We start from the raw sequence: 22993 nt of genomic DNA on the forward strand, positions 1-22993 counted from the left end.
AGAACTAGAACATGCTATTACGCCTAATAGCTAGTAAAGAAGCTAGTAATGAAGATTACATAGTTGCTTGGATCATCACAGATTGGTACGCAGACCATTAAATACAATAAAGTGACAACACATATGGCTCCTGCCGTGTTGCCGTACGCGCGACACGCAGGTCACGAATGAGTTACACACATGCATCACATACACAAAGGGCCATACTGATCACAAGATACATACATCCTGCAAAACAGAGTTAAGCGTCCTAACGTTCGAAACTTCGGATGCCCGAAACTCCATCTTCCAAGCCGAATTTGGGAAATCTAATTTCACCGAAAACGGCAATGCGGTTGAATTTCATGTGTAACTTTTTCTGTAGATCAATTTTCATATAAAATTCGCCCCGATCCGAGATCGTACCAAAAAGTTACAGCTGATTTACCGAAGCATACGCATACGGCAAAAATCCCGACCCCGGCAGTAGATCTCATCTACTATTGCACATCTAATGTGCCTGGCGTATGACCCTGGATTTCGATTTGACCAATCACATTGATCTTCGCTCACTGCAACAGGATTTACGTGTATCACTTAACTCCGATGGCGGAAACCGATCGGTAGGAGTATGTCCTTACACTACCATTGCAGCAAGAGCACGAAACCAGGACATAGATCAAACTGAAAACTCGCATATCTCCATATGCACACATCCCGAATCCAAAACTAAACAGCTACGGCTCTGATACCACTGTTGGGATACGAGGTAGGCTACACTAGCACAAATCAAAATTTCTACCGCGTAAAACCAGTTAGAACTGCCGTATAAGGATCACGGGATTACCACTCGACGCACTACTGGTGCGGAAGATGTAGATTTGCGTCGGTGCAGTGAAGACGATCAACGTAGTCGATCAATGTAGTCGTACGTAGTCGATCACGTCAACGTCCAGCAGCTCCTCAGCAGCTCGTCCACGTGCAGCAAGATCGCCCTCGTGCCGCGGCTTGTCGTGGCTCGTCGGCGGCTCGTCGGCAGCTCGTCCAAGTGCTGCAGGCGCAACACCTCCAAGGTATCCACACGTGCAGGGAGGAAGCGTCGCAAGCCGGACTGCTAGATCCACGAGTTGCAACAAGCGAGGGCGTGGGAGGTGTGGCAGATGTGTTTCGCCAAAAGGTGTAAACCCTAGGGCGCCCCCACCCCTCTATTTATAGAGGTTCCTAACGGGCCTCTGGGTCCGAGGCCTATTAGTACTTCTAAACCTAATCCAACTCGGATCAGATCCGAATTGGGCTTCCAGCCCCTTAAGTGTGTGACCCTATGGGTTCGGATACGTATAGACATGGCCCGAGTACTCCTACTCGGCCCAATAGTCGGTACCAGCCTCTAGCAAGATGTGCCAACTCCTATACGCACACGAAGATTATATCAGACGAACCATCATAACATAATATACATGCTATTCCCTTTGCCTCACGATATTTGGTCTAGCTTCAAGCCGACCGCTCTTTCTCGATCCTGTGATTCGGAATCCCTTTGTAGGTTAACTCTTAACCGTACGTAGCATGGCCATGCATTTTAAAATTTGATCACTCGAGGGGCCTAGAGATATCACTCTCAATCAGAGAGGGGCAAATCCCATCTTGATTGACCATGTCTCATAGCATGCTTCTTGACAAACCTGAAAGCTACCTTTATAACTACCCTGTTACGGAAGGATATTTTCAATGCGTTTGTTTCGGAAGGGAAGTTGAAAAGAAGTTCGAAGTAAAGACTATGTTTTACTCTGAAACTAGGGGGCATGTGTTGACGCCAGATTTTGACACGTGTGAAATCGGCGATAGGAAAGGAAGAAATCAGGAGATGCGGTAAGATACAGAGGTCACGGTTGGAAATCGGCCGATTGGTGCTACAGTCAGGGATCGGCCGATTACCCTTTAAGGGTTCATCTCCGCCTCACCCGACCTTAGGTCCCAGGGCCAGAGTAGTCAGAGCCCCCGACATGTGGGCCCTAATTGGCTGTCCCTTGCCGATAAAGTGAGTAGAAATCGGCCGATTAGGAGGCTGGAGCGATTGGGCCGGTGTGGGCCTAAAGAGTATTATGAAGATAAAGAGGGAATCAGCCCATAAAGAGCGCGATAATCGACCTAGTACAAGTCGTACTTGTAAATATTCGTTTTTTGTTTAAAGTTAGAGATAGTACACTGAAGACCCTTGGCCGGTGTAAACAAGGAAATAATCGACCTAGTACAAGTCGCACCAGCTGAAGACCCGTTTCCCTCCCCTCCGCTTGAAGGCAAGCCCTGGAGCATGAATCCCAAAGTTTTCCCCAAACTTGCGCATGCCTTCTTTCTTGTGGTTGTGCATTTACGTATAGGAGTTGTTTGCAACCTTAGATGCATGACATAGTTCCCTGATCTGAACACTAGCTGTTGGACCGAGTAGTCGCTATGCTTAAATAGGAAAGCGGTAAAAGTTGAGTGATTTCCTGTCACTCGCAAGTTATAGGAATTGTTTGTTTCCCTTCTGTTACAACTATAAGGACGATGGACGGGGCAGGGTTTTGGTTAACTCTTTGGTGGTCGGCTGATCATCCCGTCTGTCTATGGAACTTGTTAAGGCCCGACAGTGGTGGTGTTCGTGATCAAGTGTTTGAAAGTACTAATCTCATAACTATTATGGGATGGGGAAGCCTAGTACCTGATTGAACTAGGGCGTGGCTTATACCCCTGCTGTCCCTGGAACGAGGTTCCCATGGTGCATCATGTGGGTGCAAGTGTGGTCACAGTACGGTAGAGGCTGGGACTGTGGAGCATTGCATGCCAAGGGAAGTTTGGACCTAACACGTGCCTGGGAATTGATGGGGACGACCAACACAGGAAGCGACCCTAGTGGTGCGTGGATGTCGTGAGGTTAGGTTCACCATGCATGGTTAAGAAACCCGAATCGATTCGTCTGCCTCTCACAGTTTGAGACTGCTTGATCGCTATGCTACACTGAGTAATAAATGAGTCTGATGATGACATGGTCTTGATGATGAGTTTATATACATAAGGTTGGATCCATATTTGCTTAGAATAAGATGCCAACGTAGATTGGTTAATGAACGAAGAATTTGAGCTAAAACTTAAAATCAAGGATCTAACATAGTCGCTTTTGGCAAATAAACCCCACAGCCAACGAGCCTTGCATGTCTAGGCGTGGTGGAGTAGTTTTACCACCGGTCGGTTAAGTCTTGTTGAGCTTAGCAGCTCAGCCTTGTTTGTGGCTTTCTTTTCAGGTGAAGCCGCAGCTCCTGAGTTTGCTCCCGTTGGCACTTGGCTGCCCCAGCTCCCTCCGGGTTGGACGATTGAGTGGGACCCTTCCTCAGACGGTGAGGAGAGGGATCTCTGATGTCCCAATCGGCCTCATCAGGGACATCCGACCCCGGCGCTAGCCTCCACTACTTTACCTTTCCGCTGCTTTTGAATCTTGTAAAACTCTGATTTTCGTTGTGATGTCGAACTAAATGGTCAAACTTGTTTAACTCAGTGGATCTGTTGTATTCTCTGGAACCACTCACCTTCGTGTGAGTTTGTTGGAGGTATGCCCTAGAGGCAATCATAGAGATGATGATATTCCATTTGTATCCATGATTTGTATATTGTGTTCATTGAATATCCATTAAAGGCTACTTGAATTGATTTGCAATTATGTGAATTGTATGTGAAACTCTTTACTTGTATGGTTATTCTAAAGTTGTCCCTAGTCGGAGTTCATGTGAGGACACACATGAATATTAGACTAGCACATGTATTAGTTGATGACTATGTTTCACAAGTCATGGACATGGAGATGTTGAACTAATAATGTGGACACATGTGGAGACATGTGCTAGGACTGACCCAACAGGAGAAGTAGTTCTCTCTTTAAACAACATATACGCTTTGTCCTTAGACCTGAGATTGTCGCATGTATTCAAGATGTGGATCGACCTACTTAGGGGCTATCAAACGCTACGCCGTAACAGGGTAGTTATAAAGGTAGCTTTCGGGTTTGTCAAGAAGCATGCTATGAGACATGGTGAATCAAGATGGGATTTGTCCCTCTCTAATTGAGAGTGATATCTCTGGGCCCCTCGAGTGATCGGATCCAAAAATGCATGGCCATGCTACGTACGGTTAAGAGTTAACCTACAAAGGGATTCCGAATCACAGGATCGAGAAAGAGCGGTCGGCTTGAAGCTAGACCAAATATCGTGAGGCAAAGGGAATAGCATGTATATTATGTGATGGTTCGTCTGATATGATCTTCGTGTGCGTATAGGAGTTGGCACGTCTTGCTAGAGGCCGCTACCGACTATTGGGCCGAGTAGGAGTACTCGGGCCATGTCTATACGTATCCGAACCCATAGGGTCACACACTTAAGGGGCTGGAAGCCCAATTCGGATCTGATCCGAGTTGGATTAGGTTTAGAAGTACTAATGGGCCTCGGACCCAGAGGCCCGTCAGGAACCTCTATAAATAGAGGGGTGGGGGCGCCCTAGGGTTTACATCTTTTGGCGAAACACACCTGCCGCGCCTCCCACGCCCTCGCCTATTGCAACTCGTGGATCTAGCAGTCCGGCTTGCGACGCTTCCTCCCGCACGTGTGGATACCTTAGAGGTGTTGCGCCTGCAGCACTTGGACGAGCCGCAGACGAGCCACGACGAGCCGCCGACGAGCCACGACGAGCCGCCGACGAGCCGCGGCACGAGGACGATCTTGCTGCACGTGGACGAGCTGCTGAGAAGCTGCTGGACGTTGACGTTGATCGACTACGTATGACTACGTTTATCGTCTTCACTGCATCGATGCAAATCTACATCTTCCGCACCAGTAGTGCGTCAATTGGTAATCCCGTGATCCTTACACGGCAATTCTTCCTGGTTTTACGTGGTAGAAATTTTGATTTGTGCTAGTGTAGCCTACCTCGTATCCCAACAAAGTTTGCTAAACTCGGTCCTGTTAAGTGGTTTAATCGGATGAAATCCGACGGCATTTCGAATTATCTTGACTAAGGCACGAGTGTTGCATGTTAGGCAACCGAACTGTGCTTTAATCAAGGTAATCCGAAGTGGATCCACCACAGCATCGGCGTGAGCTTGGCTCACCGCATGCACCCTCCTTTAGTTTGGTTGCCTGGTCGACCCCGCGAGCCAGGCCCTACGCATGCAAAACACCCCCCGCGCCAGGCTCCGTGGATACGAGGTGAGCAGCCGTTTCCGCCGGGCCTGGCTCCCGCGGTGCGACGATGGGCGCGCGGGAGGTGAAAAGTTGGCTAGCGGGAGCTCGCGCCATTTCGCTAGGGTTACCTCGCCCTTTCGCGCCACTCACCGCAGATATATCCCCCTCCCCGCTGCCTCCGCTCCCCATCGGTCACCATTCATCTTCTTCGCTAGATCTAAGGTGCTCCTCTCTCCTCTCTTCCTCTGGTTTTCATTGATTCGGTTCATCGATTCACGTTGTATTGATCCCCTCCCTCCTTCGTTGCTTCCTAGGTGCTATGGATCTGAGTTCTTGCGCAGGTAATCTGGTTCGCCTCCCCCTCCCACCCTTGTGTTCTTGATCTCCTAACCCTAGATGCATCTCTCACTGGTTCTTGTTCAAATCGATGCAGGGATATCAGATCTGTGTTCCCCACTTGGTTCCAAGGTACGAATCTGTTGGAGGTATGCCCTAGAGGCAATCATAGAGATGATGATATTCCATTTGTATCCATGATTTGTATATTGTGTTCATTGAATATCCATTAAAGGCTACTTGAATTGATTTGCAATTATGTGAATTGTATGTGAAACTCTTTACTTGTATGGTTATTCTAAAGTTGTCCCTAGTCGGAGTTCATGTGAGGACACACATGAATATTAGACTAGCACATGTATTAGTTGATGACTATGTTTCACAAGTCATGGACATGGAGATGTTGAACTAATAATGTGGACACATGTGGAGACATGTGTTAGGACTGACCCAACACGAGAAGTAGTTCTCTCTTTAAACAACATATACGCTTTGTCCTTAGACCTGAGATTGTCGCATGTTTTCTAGATGTGGATCGACCTACTTAGGGCTATCAAACGCTACGCCGTAACAGGGTAGTTATAAAGGTAGCTTTCGGGTTTGTCAAGAAGCATGCTATGAGACATGGTCAATCAAGATGGGATTTGCCCCTCTCTGATTGAGAGTGATATCTCTGGGCCCCTCGAGTGATCGGATCCAAAAATGCATGGCCATGCTACGTACGGTTAAGAGTTAACCTACAAAGGGATTCCAAATCACAGGATCGAGAAAGAGCGGTCGGCTTGAAGCTAGACCAAATATCGTGAGGCAAAGGGAATAGCATGTATATTATGTTGTGATGGTTCGTCTGATATGATCTTCGTATGTGTATAGGAGTTGGCACGTCTTGCTAGAGGCCGATACCGACTATTGGGCCGAGTAGGAGTACTCGGGCCATGTCTATACGTATCCGAACCCATAGGGTCACACACTTAAGGGGCTGGAAGCCCAATTCGGATCTGATCCGAGTTGGATTAGGTTTAGGAGTACTAATGGGTCTCGGATCCAGAGGCCCATCAGGAACCTCTATAAATAGAGGGGTGGGGGCGCCCTAGGGTTTACACCTTTTGGCTGAACACACTTGCCGCGCCTCCCACGCCCTCGCCTGTTGCAACTCGCGGATGTAGCAGTCCGGCTTGCGACGCTTCCTCCCTGCACGTGTGGATACCTTGGAGGTGTTGCGCCTGCAGCACTTGGACGAGCCATCGACGAGCCGCCGACGAGCCACGACGAGCCGACGACGAGCCGCGGCACCGGAGGCGATCTTGCTGCACGTGGACGAGCTGCTGAGGAGCTGCTGGACGTGATCGATTACGTACGACTACGTTGATCGACTACGTACGACTACGTGATCGTCTTCTCTGCACCGACGCATATCTACATCTTCCGCACCAGTAGTGCGTCGAGTGGTAATCCCGTGATCCTTATACGGCAGTTCTTCCTGGTTATACGCGGTAGAAAATTTTGATTTGCGCTAGCGTAGCCTACCTCGTATCCCTACAGTGGTATCAGAGCCGTAGCTGCTTAGTTTTGGATTCGGGATGTGTGCATATGGAGATATGCGAGTTCTCTGTTTGATCTATGTCCTGATTTCATGCCCTTGCTGCAATGGTAGTGTAACGACATACTCCTACCGGTCGGTTTCCGCCATCGGAGTTAAGTGATACACGTAAATCCAGTTGCAGTGAGGGAAGATCAATATGATTGGTCGAATCGAGATCCAGGGTCATACGCCAGGCGCATTAGATGTGCAATAGTAGATGTGATCTACTGCCGGGGTCGGGATTTTGCCGTATGCGCATGCTTCGGTAAATCAGCCGTAACTTTTCGGTACGATCTCGGATCGAGGCGATTTTTATACGAAAATTGATCTACAGAAAAAGTTACACATGAAATTCAACCGCTTTGCCGTTTTCGGCGAAATTAGATTTCCCAAATTCGGCTTGGAAGATGGAGTTTCGGGCCTCCGAAGTTTGGAACGTTAGGACGCCTAACTCTCTTTTGCAGGATGTATGTATGTATCTTGTGATCAGTATGGCCCCCTTGTGTATGTGATGCATGTGTGTAACTCATTTCGTGACCTGCGTGTCACGCGTACGGCAACACGGCAGGAGCCATATGTGTTGTCACTTTATTGTATTTAATGGTCTGCGTACCAATCTGTGATGATCCAAGCAACTATGTAATCTTCATTACTAGATTCTTTACTAGCTATTAGGTGTAATAGCATGCTCTAGTTCTTGGAGGACTCATCACCAGGAGGATGGCGCACATGGAACATGGAGATGGAGATCACCATGGTGAACAGGTTCTATGGAGATGGAGATCACCATATGAAAACGGGCCATACTGTGTCACAACTATGTGAATGCTATTCTGTTTATGTTTTACTTTCTGCATGCTGTGATGTTAGAAGTAGAACGATCCCTCACAAAGTTTAAGTTAGTATGCCCTCCCAACTAAAACTTGCACCGTCCCATGTCTTGTACAATTAGTGGTGGGTCTATAAAATTAGGGTGCCACTAGTTTTCCTTGACTAGACGGGTTTGTGTCGGACACTTACACGCATAAGGGTTGGTTTACTTAACAAGGATATCTTAACGGTTAAGGACCTTGGGGCATGAAGGTTGGGCGCCGAGACATAGATATGTCACCCAACAACAGGAGTCATATGTGATATGATTAGCAAAAGTTGCTTACCGATCTACCTCGTTTGCTAGCGGTGATGCTAAAGCTCACTAGTAGACTTGTTAGTTGTGGATCCTGAATCACTAAGTTTCAATAGAGGGATATTGATTTTAGTGGGAGTAGATTCTGTTAAAATAGTTTAATGTAATTTGCTCTATCATGGATACGTTTGTCTTAGTGTATTTTGCATTACTTTTGTTGTAGATTAAATGGCACCTAGCAACACCACCACATCGTTTGCTTTGCGTTCGGTCCTTGAGAAGGACAAGTTGAATGGAACAAACTACTCGGATTGGATCCGCAACCTGAGAATTGTTCTCAGGGCTGAGAAAAAGGAAGATGTTCTAGACAACCCACTACCAGAAGAACCTGCTGAGGATGCACCCGCTGCTGCTAAGAATGCTTACAAGAAAGCATGTGATGCTAACCTCGAAGTAAGCTGCCTTATGCTTGCTTGCATGGAACCCGAGCTGCAGATGCAGTTTGAAACAAACCATGAGGCGCACGATATGATCGTGGCGCTTAGAGACATGTTCCAAACACAGGCCAGGACTGAAAGGTTCAATGTGTCTAAGGCCTTTGTTGAGAGCAAGCTAGCAGAAGGCGCAGCAGTAGGACCACACGTAATCAAGATGGTTGGTTACACTCAACGGTTGGAGAAGCTAGGCTTCCCACTGGGCCAAGAGTTGGCCACTGATTTCATTCTTTCGTCTCTTCCGCCTAGCTATGGGAACTTCATCTCGAACTACCATATGCATGGGACGGAGAAGGGTCTGAATGAGCTGTGTGGTATGCTCAAGACAGCAGAGGCTGACATAAAGAAAAGCGCTAGTACCAGCCATGTGATGGTGATACAGAACAAGCCCAGCTTTAAGAAGAAGGGCAATTCTTGGAAGAAGAAGGGCAAGGCTGGAACGTCCAAGCCAAACCCACCGCCCAAGGTTAAAGCTGGACCTGGACCTGCTCCAGACAAAGAGTGCTTTTACTGTCATGAACTTGGTCATTGGAAGAGAAACTGCAAGCAGTACCTAGCTTCGTTGAAGAACGGCGGAAGTAAGAGTACTTCTACCTCAGGTACGCTTGTTGTTTATGTTATAGACAACATATTTCTCGCTGATACAGTTATTAATTCTTAGGTATTTGATACCGGATCGGTTGCTCATATTTGCAATTCGATGCAGGGAATGATAAGAAGTAGAAGCGTGGAAAGAGGAGAAGTTGATTTCCGCGTGGGCAATAATGCAAGAGTTGCTGCTTTGATCGTCGGGACGATGCAACTCCACCTCCCGTCAGGATTTATTATGGAGTTGAATAATTGTTATTTTGTTCCTAGTTTAAGTCGAAACATTTTATCTCCTTCATGTTTGATGAAGGATGGTTATTCATTTGCGAGTGAAAACAATGGTTGTGTGATCTCTAAGAATAATATGTTTATGGCTTTTGCACCCATTGTGAATGGATTGTTTGTTTTAAATCTTGATGGTTCACCTGTCTGTAATGTAAGTGCTAAAAGGCCTCGGCCTAATGATTTGAGTCCTACCTACTTGTGGCATTGTCGTTTGGGTCATATAAGTGATAAGCGCATGAAGAAGCTCCATTCTGATGGACTTCTAACTTCGTTTGATTTTGAATCATACGAGACATGTGAGGCTTGCTTGCTAGGCAAGATGACCAAGACGCCTTTCATAGGATTTCCTGAGAGAGCAGTAGACTTGTTGGAACTCGTACATAGTGATGTATGTGGACCAATGAGCACGACGGCTAGAGGAGGATTCCAATACTTCATAACTTTCACTCATGATTTTAGTAGATATGGCTATGTCTACTTGATGAGGCACAAGTCTGAGACCTTTGAAAAGTTCAAGGAATTTCAGAATGAAGTTGAAAATCAGCGTGGCAAGAAAATTAAGGCCTTACGATCTGATCATGGAGGCGAGTATTTGAGCCACGAGTTTAGCAATCATCTAAAGAGTTGCGGAATTGTTCCACAACTTACGCCGCCTGGAACACCTCAGAGAAACGGTGTGTCCGAGCGACGTAATCGAACTTTGTTAGACATGGTTCGATCAATGATGAGCCAGTCGGACCTACCGTTGTCATTTTGGGGATACGCTCTAGAAACAGCAGCTTTCACACTTAATAGGGTACCATCTAAATCCGTAGTTAAGACACCATATGAGATGTGGACTGGAAAGGTTCCTAGTTTGTCTTTTCTAAAGATTTGGGGATGTGAAGTGTTTGTCAAGCGACTTCAGTCGGACAAGATCACACCCAAGTCGGATAAGTGCATTTTCGTGGGATATCCAAAGGAAACTTTGGGATATTATTTCTACAACTGATCAGAAGGCAAAGTGTTTGTCGCTCGGAACGGGGTTTTCCTAGAGAAAGATTTTCTCAAAGGAGAAAAGAGTGGAAAGACAGTGCATCTTGAAGAAGTTCAAGATGAGCCAATCGGGCAAGAATCAATGAGTGATGCTAACGTAGCAGAACAAGTTGAGATACCCATGGCAAGAGAAGCACCGCCACAACCACGAAGGTCAGCAAGGCTCCGCGAAATGCGAGAAATATTATTGTTGGACAATGATGAGCCTGCGACATATGCAGAAGCAATGATGGACCCAGACTCCGAAAAATGGCAGAGTGCCATGCAATCCGAAATAGAGTCCATGGGAGACAATCAAGTTTGGAACTTGGTTGACCCGCCTGATGGTGTTAAAGCCATAGAGTGCAAGTGGATCTATAAGAAGAAAAAGGACATGGATGGAAATGTTCACATCTATAAAGCACGACTTGTCGCAAAAGGTTTTCGACAAGTTCAAGGAGTTGACTACGACGAGACCTTCTCGCCCGTAGTGATGCTTAAGTCCATTCGGATTATTCTAGCTATAGCTGCATATTTCGATTATGAGATATGGCAGATGGATGTCAAGACAGCTTTCCTGAATGGAAACCTAGCTGAGGACGTGTATATGATACAGCCCGAGGGTTTTGTCGATCCGAAAAATGCTGGAAAGGTATGCAAGCTTCAGAGATCCATTTATGGATTGAAGCAAGCATCTAGGAGTTGGAACATTCGTTTTGATGAAGTGGTCAAAGGGTTTGACTTCACCAAGAACGAAGAAGAGTCTTGTGTTTACAAGAAGGTTAGTGGGAGCTCTGTAGTATTTCTAATCTTATATGTGGATGACATATTACTGATTGGAAATAACATTCCTATGCTTGAGTCCGTAAAGACTTCACTGAAAAATAGTTTTTCAATGAAGGACTTGGGAGAAGCGGCATATATTCTGGGCATTAAGATCTATAGAGATAGATCGAGAAGGCTTATAGGTTTGAGCCAAGATACTTATATTGACAAAGTGTTGAAGCGGTTCAGCATGGAAGAGGCAAAGAAAGGGTTCTTGCCTATGTCACATGGCATACATCTCAGCAAGACTCAGTGTCCTTCGACTGCTGATGAGCGGGATCGCATGAGTAGAGTGCCATATGCCTCGGCTATTGGATCTATCATGTATGCAATGATAAGTACTCGCCCAGATGTTTCATATGCACTAAGTATGACAAGCAGACACCAATCTGATCCAGGTGAGAGTCACTGGACAGCGGTGAAAAACATTCTTAAGTACTTGAGAAGGACTAAAGATATGTTCCTCGTCTATGGAGGTCAGGAGGAGCTCGTTGTAACAGGTTACACCGATGCTAGTTTCCAAACCGACAGAGATGACTCAAAGTCACAATCAGGATTTGTGTTCACACTAAATGGTGGTGCTGTTAGTTGGAAGAGTTCCAAGCAGGAGACGGTGGCCGATTCTACGACAGAAGCCGAGTACATCGCGGCTTCGGAAGCCGCGAAGGAAGGTGTTTGGATAAGGAATTTCCTCATTGAGCTTGGTGTGTTCCCGAATGCGTCCAGCCCATTGAATCTCTACTGTGATAACAATGGGGCAATTGCGCAAGCAAAGGAGCCAAGGAACCATCAGAAGAACAAACACGTAATGCGGTGATTTCATCTCATTCGAGACTTCGTTAACCGGGGTGAGATCAAGATATGCAAAATACACACGGATCTGAACATTTCTGATCCGTTGACAAAACCACTCCCGCAGGCTAAGCATGATGCGCATGTAAGAGCTATGGGTATTAGGTACCTTCTAGATTGACTCTAGTGCAAGTGGGAGACTGTTGGAGGTATGCCCTAGAGGCAATCATAGAGATGATGATATTCCATTTGTATCCATGATTTGTATATTGTGTTCATTGAATATCCATTAAAGGCTACTTGAATTGATTTGCAATTATGTGAATTGTATGTGAAACTCTTTACTTGTATGGTTATTCTAAAGTTGTCCCTAGTCGGAGTTCATGTGAGGACACACATGAATATTAGACTAGCACATGTATTAGTTGATGACTATGTTTCACAAGTCATGGACATGGAGATGTTGAACTAATAATGTGGACACATGTGGAGACATGTGTTAGGACTGACCCAACACGAGAAGTAGTTCTCTCTTTAAACAACATATACGCTTTGTCCTTAGACCTGAGATTGTCGCATGTTTTCTAGATGTGGATCGACCTACTTAGGGGCTATCAAACGCTACGCCGTAACAGGGTAGTTATAAAGGTAGCTTTCGGGTTTGTCAAGAAGCATGCTATGAGACATGGTCAATCAAGATGGGATTTGCCCCTCTCTGATTGAGAGTGATATCTCTGGGCCCCTCGAGTGATCGGATCCAAAAATGCATGGCCATGCTACGTACGGTTAAGAGTTAACCTACAAAGGGATTCCGAATCACAGGATCGAGAAAGAGCGGTCGGCTTGAAGCTAGACCAAATATCGTGAGGCAAAGGGAATAGCATGTATATTATGTTGTGATGGTTCGTCTGATATGATCTTCGTATGCATATAGGAGTTGGCACGTCTTGCTAGAGGCCGCTACCGACTATTGGGCCGAGTAGGAGTACTCGGGCCATGTCTATACGTATCCGAACCCATAGGGTCACACACTTAAGGGGCTGGAAGCCCAATTCGGATCTGATCCGAGTTGGATTAGGTTTAGGAGTACTAATGGGCCTCGGATCCAGAGGCCCATCAGGAACCTCTATAAATAGAGGGGTGGGGGCGCCCTAGGGTTTACACCTTTTGGCTGAACACACTTGCCGCGCCTCCCACGCCCTCGCCTGTTGCAACTCGCGGATCTAGCAGTCCGGCTTGCGACGCTTCCTCCCTGCACGTGTGGATACCTTGGAGGTGTTGCGCCTGCAGCACTTGGACGAGCCATCGACGAGCCGCCGACGAGCCACGACGAGCCGACGACGAGCCGCGGCACCGGAGGCGATCTTGCTGCACGTGGACGAGCTGCTGAGGAGCTGCTGGACATGATCGATTACGTACGACTACGTTGATCGACTACGTACGACTACGTGATCGTCTTCTCTGCACCGACGCATATCTACATCTTCCGCACCAGTAGTGCGTCGAGTGGTAATCCCGTGATCCTTATACGGCAGTTCTTCCTGGTTATACGCGGTAGAAAATTTTGATTTGCGCTAGCGTAGCCTACCTCGTATCCCTACAGAATCCATGTTCTTGGTTAGGGTTATATTTTCCTGTTTATTTCTATCATTTTCCTAAGGTATTAATCCATGTTGCTTAGGGTTCTAAGGTATGAATCCATGTTGTTGGTGCCAGGTTGTAGATCTGTTGTCGGTTGCTTGTTCCTTTGCATCATTGTTTGGGTGCTTGCCATCCTCGTTCGGTATAAGCAATCCTCCCCTCCCTCTCCACCATTTTTGATGAATGCGGGTGCTATCGATGCTGATTGCGTGCGCTATAGATCTGATAATGCTATTTTTTCTGAGCTTATGTCCAAGTCAATGATGTTCTCTCTTTTAATCTGAGCATATGTCCATGCCAATGCTGATGCTTGTTTTAATCTGAGCACTTGTTCAATGCCAATGATGTTGTCTCATTATACCTTTAAATCTAAGCATGTGTTAAATGGCAATGATGTTTGTTACCATTTTGCTGCTTTGTTAGTCATGGTAATTGTCTTGCTTGCTTAGATGGCTTTGGAGGACCAGCAACGCTTGCTGATTGCCCGAGCTGCTGCTCTTATCACGGCTATGTATGCATTCTTGTTTAGCAGGATAAGAATGCAACATAGTTCAAGGCCACAGATCAGTTATGGCCCTTTGAGCACCATGGATGAGGAACACCAAAAGAACCTGGACAAAATTTACAATTGTAATGATATAGAGTGTGTTGCTATGCTTCGCATGAGAAAAGCACCTTTTTTGCACTATGCAACTTGCTTAGGGAAAGGAATTTGCTGACAGATAGCCTTCATAGTTGTGTTGAAGAGCAACTAGCAATGTTTCTACATATTGTCAGCCACAACCAACGCTTTAGAGTTATTCACCAACATTGGAGAAGGTCAATAGAAACAGTGCATAGATATTTCAAGGAGGTCTTGTATGCTATTGGGGAACTTAGGCAAGAAATGATTAGAGCTCCATCTAATGAGACACCAGTTAAGATAAGCAATAGCCCAAGATGGTACCCATATTTCAAGGTAATAAATTTGTCATGTAGTTTGTAGGTTATTGCTGCATACTTGGGTGCATATCATGTAACAAGCATGTATTGGGTTTTCATGTAGGACTGTGTTGGGGCAATAGATGGGACTCATGTATATGCTAGAGTGCCAGCCAAGATGCAAGCAGCATTTAGGGGAAGGAAGCACTACCCCAAAATGTTCTTGCTGTTGTTGACTTTGATCTGAAATTTACTTATGTCTTAGCTGGTTGGGAAGGGTCTGCTCATGATGCTACTGTTCTTCCTGATGCACTAGAGAGGGAGGATGGGTTAAGGGTTCCACCAGGTAATTAGCTGAATTGGGTACCTAAATAAAAATTGTAACTTCATAACAATGGACTTAATGCATTTCTGTACTTGTTATAGGAAAATTCTACTTAGTAGATGCTGGATATGCTTGTCGTCCTGGATTCCTTCCTCCTTACCGTGGCACTAGGTACCATCTGAAACAGTATGGTGGTAGGAACTACCCAACCAACCCAAGGGAGTTGTTTAATTTGAGGCATTCAAGTCTAAGAGTTTCTGTTGAAAGGGATTTTGGTGTGTTGAAGAACCGTTTTCGCATCATTGATAATAAACCATTTCATCCCTACAAGACACAAGTGAAGTTAGTACTTGCTTGTTGCATATTGCACAATTGGATACTTGGGCATGGGGTTGATGAGGTAGTTCCTGCTGAGTTCTCATGGGTGCCCAACAATAATGCAAGTCCTAGACATGGGGTCCAGATGGATGACAATGCTGTTTGGGATCAAAGTAGGGATGAATGGGCTAATCACATGTGGTCCAATAGGGGCAACTCTCACATCTAAGATGTATCTGTTTTGTATTCTATCTATGTTGAACACTATTGTTTATTTGTGTTCTGAGGCATTGAACAATTGCAATGATGATTTTACTTATTTCATTACACAATATAGCAAAGGCATTGGACATGTGCAATGATGTTACACCAATTTTGATACTACACTAGACCTGAGGCTTGAGACATTTGCAGTGATGATTTTATTTTCCCTGATACTTCTTTAGAACTGAGGCATGACACATGTGTAGTGATGCATTTTTATTCCTATTTTCCTCTTGAGTGCAATGCATATTGATGACATAGGCCAGATGACACATGCAATGATGTTTCACCAACTATGTTGTTCCTATTTCTGAGTGGGGGTGTGGCAACTGGAAATAGGAATGGCTGAGGAGATGAATGCTGACATCCTTGCTGCTGATGAACTTGTGTTCCCTGGTGGGGCTGTTGGGGCTGATGGGGATGATGGGCCTGTTGAGGCTGATGGGGCTGTTGGGGTTGTTCCTGGTGGTGCTCAGCAGAGACCTGCTATGAGGTGGACAGATGTGATGTCTGGATTTATTCTTCGCCGCATGTGCCAGCTGATTTCAACCGGTGTCAGGACTGATAAAGGTTTCAAAGAAGTCCATCTCAACCAGGTTGCCAAGGCTCTGCATGAGTTTAGTGGCAATGAAGTCACTGGCACACAGGTGTATAACCACTTGAGGAAGTGGAGGCAGAGGTGGGTTAAAATCTCAAAGCTGAGAGAGCTGAGTGGAGCTTTGTGGGATGGGGACAATTCCATGATTGTACTTGAGGAGGAGCACTACAATGGCCACATCAAGGTATGTACTAATGTTGCTATTTTCTTTCTTCAATGTTCAGCAGTTAAAGTATCTAACTTAAGTTGTTGTAATGGCAGGCACACCCCAAAGATGCTGAGTACCTGAACAAGCCAATTCATCACTACCAGGAGATGATGGTCATCTTTGGTAATGGTCAGGCAACAGGCAAGTATGCTATGGGGTCAAATGAGGCTCTTAGTAGTCCTTCTGACTTTGCTGAGAGCCCAATGAAGCATGAACTGCTTGAGGAGCTTAAGAGTGGCAAGACTGAGGCAGCTTATGTTTCCAAGTCAGAACCACCTTTTGGAAGAAAGAGAAAGAGGTCCATGCTGTCAGATGAGGATGTCCTTGTGTTCACTTGCATGACTGATGCAGTGAACAATGTTGCAGATGCTATACGTTCTACCAAGGTTGAGGATTCCCACCCTGACTTGTATGGTGCACTGATGTACATGCCAGGGTTCAGTGAGGAAGCTCTAATAATTGCATATGGTCACCTGCTTGACAATAAGGCCTAGGGATCTGCTTTTGTGAAGATGTCTGACTCACACCGTGTTCTTTGGCTGAGTACCTACTTGGCCAAAAACTACTACATGTGAGGGCCTAGGCATGGCGGTTGAGCTAGTCTAGTTGTGTAGTGATACTCTTTTGGATGATCTGGTGCAGTTGTGGCTTCTTTTGTGCATACCTGTTGGCTGATCTGGTGGTCTTTTGTGCAGCTGACATGACCCTGCATTCTTTTGGACAGTTGACTTGATCCTGTCTCCTAACTATATGGCTAACTGTAGCATATAGTTGCCTGACTTAGATTGGCCTACTATGAAGTCATGTTATTATGTCTGAGTGAGATATTAAACTGAGCATGTGTCTATTGTGCCTATTGTGTCTGTCTAAGCACATGTACATGCCAATGATGATATGCTTCTTCTTCTTGATTCCTTGCTATTAATATGCTTCTTCTTCTTGATTCCTTGCTATTGATATGCTTCTTCTTCTTGATTCCTTGCTCATGATATGCTTTTAGTTCCTGATTCCTTGCTCATGATATGCTTTTAGTTCCTGATTCCTTGCTCATGATATGCTTTTAGTTCCTGATTCCTTGCTCATAATATGCTTCCTGTCTGATTCATATGTTGCCTGTTCCTGATACTATCTATTCATGGTTCCTGCTCTCTGATTCTGGTCTGTTCCTGATCCTTTCTGTCTGTCTGAGCACATGTTCCTGATATACTTTTTAACATTGATATCATACGCATGTGTTGACGCTAGATTTTGACACATATGGAATCGGCGTCAAGAAGGGAAAGAATCAGCTGATGCGGCGAGGCACGGAGGTCACGATTGGGAATTGGCCGATTGGTTCTACAGTTGGAGATCGGTCGATTGGTGCTGCAGTATTTTGGCGGATGGAGTTGGTGGAGATCAGCCGATTGGGAGGCTGGAGCAGTTGGGCCAATATGGGCCTGAAGTGGACTATGAAGATAAAAAGGAGATTGGCCCATGGGAGCGCAATGACCAACTCCGATACGAGTTATGCTTGTAAATATTTGTTTTCGTTTAAGTTTAGAGATAGAGTCCTAATCGGTTAAGGGATTGGTTGTAACAGGCTATAAATAGCCATCTTCAGAGATCTGTAATCATCAATCAAATCAATACAACAACCTACTATTTACTCGCACTTTACTTTCAGGCGACTTCGCCAGTACTTTTCTTTCACGAGTTCGTGCGGGTTGACGGGGCTGCATCAGCTTGATCTCTGGCCGATTCTGTAAGTTCTGTTTATCGAGTAATATCTAAGCTTTAACTTCGGACGCATCGCTGTCGTTTCGTTTAGATTTATTCACCAGTTATCGATATTCACTAGAATTCTAGGTTTTACCTGTTGTTCTAGTTTTATCACCAGTTATCCAGCTTGGAATTAGGACTTTCGGCTTACTTATATCTTGTTGCTTAATCTATTACTTTTTGCATAGCCGATTAAGATCTGTCCCTAGCGTTGCTACTGTAGCGTTGTTTAGTTTACTCTAGCAGTGTTCTCCACCAACGTTATCTGGTAATCGGCTGTATTATAGCCGATTTCTTTATTACATCAAATCGGCCGATTCGCTGATAAGCTACCTCGAGATCGGAACCTTAGCCAATCGCAACCTCTGGGATCTGACACGTTTCTTCCTTGCCAATCAACAGGTCAGATTGGCTGGCACGCCGCGCAAACCGCACCAGGGCGATCACCTGAACAGGAGTTAAGCAGATTCTCCCGGGTCGTGTGTCCGACGCTAGAGATTCAATCGGCTGGTTTCTAGCGCCAACACACTTTTGGCACGCCCGGTGGAACCAATACAACCACTACCATGTCGAAAGCTACCGAAATCTCTGAAGACAACGTCATCAAGGTGACAGAAGCAGACCTCAAGGACAACCAGAAGGAAGAGTTAGAGAAGCAGATAGCATACTACCGGAAGACGTGCTTACAATCCTTCAGTCGTACCAGGAGCGGGAAAACTGTCAGGAAAGCTCCTTTTCCAACTCCCCGCCAAATCACAATCGTCGAGGACTCGGGCAAGATGTCCGAGATGGTTCAACAGTCCATCTATCAAGCTTTCATCGATCAATCCCCGGTGATAACTAATACGGTATACAATGTCGTCATCAGCTCCTTGGCCAACGGCGTGTCCCAAGGATACCAGGGGTCGGCGTACGCCCCACCTATCACAGCCCCGGTCAGGAGTTCTCCAAGTATACACTACTCGGCTCCTCAGCCGACCCAAGCTCAAACTGGGGGTACCAGCGCCCCTTCGTCGTCAATGCATCTGGGGCATAACGGTGCACCATATCTCCAGCCACATGCGCCACCCCAATCCATTCAGTTGTCCTCCGCGCAATTGTCTTCTCTGAATTCAGTGCCTTGGGGGGCACCATCGGCGATGGCCGTCCAAGATCAATCGGCTAGCTATGGAAGCTCTCCGATCCAGGCACCTTTCCAATCGGCCGTACGGCCGATGATTCCACAATATCAACTAGCCGCGCCGGAGATGGGCAGGGGGGCAGAAACAATGGAAGCACTTCGGAGCGCTGCGCCGATTGTACTATATGATGAAACAGCCGGTTCACTGAAACAGCCGATGCTGACTGCACAGCCGACCGCGTCACCCTAGGCGCCGCATGCCTTCATCCACCACCCTGTCATCCCACCGCCGATCTACCAACACGTGCCGATTCCCCAGCCGATAGTTCATCAACAACAAGCAGACTGGACGGCACGGATACCAGAAGTGATTCAAGAGCAATTCAGTTTAAAGCCAAAGGTGCAAACCTACACATACAGAACGCCGTACCCGCCTACCTACGACTTGCTGCCGTTTCCCCATCGGTACAAAGTTCCTGATTTCACCAAGTTTTCGGGGCTTGATGATACCTCAGTTGTGGAACACGTAAATAGATTCATCATCCAATGTGGGGAGGCAGCTGCACAAGACGCTCTATGGGTACGCCTCTTCTCGTCATCCCTGTCCGGGTCGGCCTTCCAATGGTTTACTACACTGCCACTCAACTCCATAATTACATGGGCCGACTTGGAGAAGCAGTTTCATAAATACTTCTACGCGGGGGTACATGAGATGAAGCTTTCAGACTTAACCAGCCCCAGACAGAGGAGTGATGAGCCGGTGTCCACATACGTGTAGAGGTTCAGGGAGATCAGGAACAAATGCTACACCCTAGTCCTAACCGATGCACAATTGGCCGATATAGCCTTCTAGGGTCTCCTGCCTCATATCAAAGAGAAATATACTTCACAGGAGTTCGAGAGCCTGAGCCAAATCGTACATCGATTATCTGGTCAGGAAGTACGACCCTTTGATCCGCAGAGAAATTTTCAGAAAAAGGTGGCGTACTTAGAAGGGGCTGAGTCCGAAGAAGAAACAGAAGTCGGCCTGGCGGAGTGGGTTAAAGGGAAGAAGCCGATATCATGTCCATTCGGGAAAAAGGAGCCGGAGGCATTCGGTTTCGACACGTCAAAGGCCGATAAAATCTTCGATCTCCTCCTCCAGGAAGGACAAATCAAGCTCTCACCATACCATACCATCCCGTCGGTCGAACAGCTAAAGAAGATGAAATATTGCAAGTGGCATAATGCCACCTCCCATGATACGAACGAATGTAAAATCTTCTGACAACAAATACAATCGGCCATTGAGCAAGGCAGGCTCAAGTTCGAAGTCCCGACAAAGCCAGCAAAGCCGATGAAGATCGATCAGCATCCCTTCCCCACCAACATGGTTGATACAGGAAAGAACTCACTCCAGACCAAGGTGCTAACGTCGGAATCGGCTAAAAAGAGCGGCGCCGTAGACACCAGGAATCAAGCGGCGCCCGAAGACGTCAGAGGGAAACGACGGATGGAAGATGAAGGCGAAGGATCGGGAGAACCACACCGGCCCATCACCTCCCAATTTCTGCTCAACAAGTATCAATGGCAACAAGAAAGTTCAAGATTCCGAGAAGAGATGATGCGACGACATGAAGATCACTGGCGATGCCTGTTCTTCATCCACTGCTTGGAAAGTAACCTTAGATTGCCGTCGGCCGACAATTGCCCCGAGTGCAACGGCCCGTATCGTAACAATCAGCCATTTAGAAGATCTTGCTCCAGAGATGGAAGGCCAGAACCGATCAGCAGAAACTGGCGCGAGCGAGAGGATCGGCGCCTTTCAGTGCGTGATCGGCTGGGGGACAGAAGTGACCGATATGATCGGTCGGAAGACAGGTGTGAATGAAATGATAGGCCGGGGGGCAGATTTGATTGACATGACCAACCAGAGGGCAGAGCCAGCGCACACGATCGGCTGGAAGAGATGGCCGACGCTCAGGTATCAGATGAAAATACCTTGGGACGGGAACCAGAATGGGAACGAGCCAGGCCGTCGGCTAAACCAGTAAACCCCAGGTGGTGTCCTGACGGATTGACCAAATCACAAAAACGAAGAATCCAGCACCTCCGCCAATGGGAACAATAGGAAGAGGAGAAACAACAGGTGATGAACAAGAAAAACGACAGGCCTCGGGTATGGCGCCCCAGAAGAAACGACAGGGAGGGCGATGACAACCAAGGATCGGCAGCCGATGTCAGCATGGTGTCCATTCTGCCGATGGAATTCATGACTCCTTCCGACCGACATAACATGTCGGTGATAGAAGAACAGATGGCGCAATTGGCTTTGGAGCCAATGACAGCCACATTCGAGAAACCCGAGGATGAAAAATAGCAACACCTCAAGGCATTATTCCTCAAAGGACATGTCAACGGCCGACCCATCACCAGATTACTAGTAGATGGAGGAGCTGCTGTCAACATCATGCCATACGCCATGTTCCGGAAGCTAGGAAAAAGTGACGACGATCTGATCAAGACGGACATGATGCTCAAAGACTTCGAAGGCAACGTGTCTCTCGCCCGCGGCGCGCTCTGCGTCGACCTCACCATCGGCAGTAAGACTCTTCCCACCACTTTCTTTATTATCAATGGCAAAGGGTCTTACAACACGCTACTCGGCCGAGATTGGATACACGCAAATTGTTGCATCCCATCTACAATGCACCAATGCCTCGTGCAAGGGGTCGGCGATAACATCGAGGTGGTCACCGCCGATTCCGCGTACAGCGTCACGGCGGCCGATGCACAGCAATGGAGCTGCGAGAACATCAAGTGCATATCCAGGAGAATTTGGGACACTGATTTCCTGAAGGTGTCCGATTTTGGTCTACAGCCGATTCGAGCAGTCGGCTCCGAAGATTCAGATTAAATGGATCAGTTCGTCCGGGAAGACGGGAAGCTAGGGCACAGGTTCACGTCGGGCGATTCATTAGAGATGATAGATTTAGGCGATGGCACCAAGCCAAGGCCGATGTACATTAGTGCTAATTTGGATCCGGAATGCAAATGTAAATTGACAAATTTATTGAAAGAGTTTAAGGATTGCTTTGCTTGGGAATATCATGAAATGCGGGGATTAGACCGGTCCATTGTCGAACACCGGTTGCCCATAAAGCCGAGATATCAACCATATCAGCAACCTGCGCGACGATGTAATCCTAAAATCTTACCTGATATAAAGGCCGAAATCACAAGGCTGATTGAAGCAAAATTTATTCGGCAGTGCTGTTATGCCGAATGGATGTACAACATCGTGCCCGTATACAAGAAGAACGGAAAGCTACGCGTGTGCATTGACTTCAGGAACCTTAATCAGGCTATGCCGATGGATGGATACCCGATGCCGTCGGCCGATGTGTTAATAGACGCCGCCGCAGGTCACAAAGTTATCAGTTTCATGGATGGAAACGTCGGATACAATCAAATACTAATGGCCGAAGAGGACATATCAAAAACAGCTTTCAGGTGCCCAGGTCACCTCGGATTGTTCCAATGGGTGGTAATGACTTTCGGTTTGAAGAACGCCGGCGCTACGTATCAACGAGCCATGAATTACGTATTTCACAAACTTATCAGCACACT

General features: G+C 46.7%; 1 protein-coding gene across 1 annotated transcript; it reads left to right on the top strand.

The window, feature by feature from the left end:
- The first annotated feature begins 16038 nt into the window (after nt 1-16038).
- Nucleotides 16039-16997, top strand: LOC117844315 (uncharacterized). The gene is made up of 2 exons (XM_034725050.1): nt 16039-16479; nt 16557-16997. The coding sequence occupies exons 1-2, from the start codon at nt 16039-16041 to the stop codon at nt 16995-16997; spliced, it is 882 nt and encodes a 293-aa protein (XP_034580941.1).
- The last annotated feature ends 5996 nt before the right edge of the window (nt 16998-22993 follow it).

Source organism: Setaria viridis, chromosome 2 (genome assembly GCF_005286985.2).
Source record: "Setaria viridis chromosome 2, Setaria_viridis_v4.0, whole genome shotgun sequence".
Classification (NCBI taxonomy): Eukaryota; Viridiplantae; Streptophyta; class Magnoliopsida; order Poales; family Poaceae; genus Setaria; species Setaria viridis.

Bases quoted from the DNA above. Each gene is read 5' to 3' on its own strand.
- LOC117844315 (XM_034725050.1), top strand. From the start codon at position 16,039: ATGGCTGAGGAGATGAATGCTGACATCCTTGCTGCTGATGAACTTGTG. The intron at 16,480-16,556 runs GTATGTACTAAT...TTGTAATGGCAG, and splicing joins ACTACAATGGCCACATCAAG to GCACACCCCAAAGATGCTGA.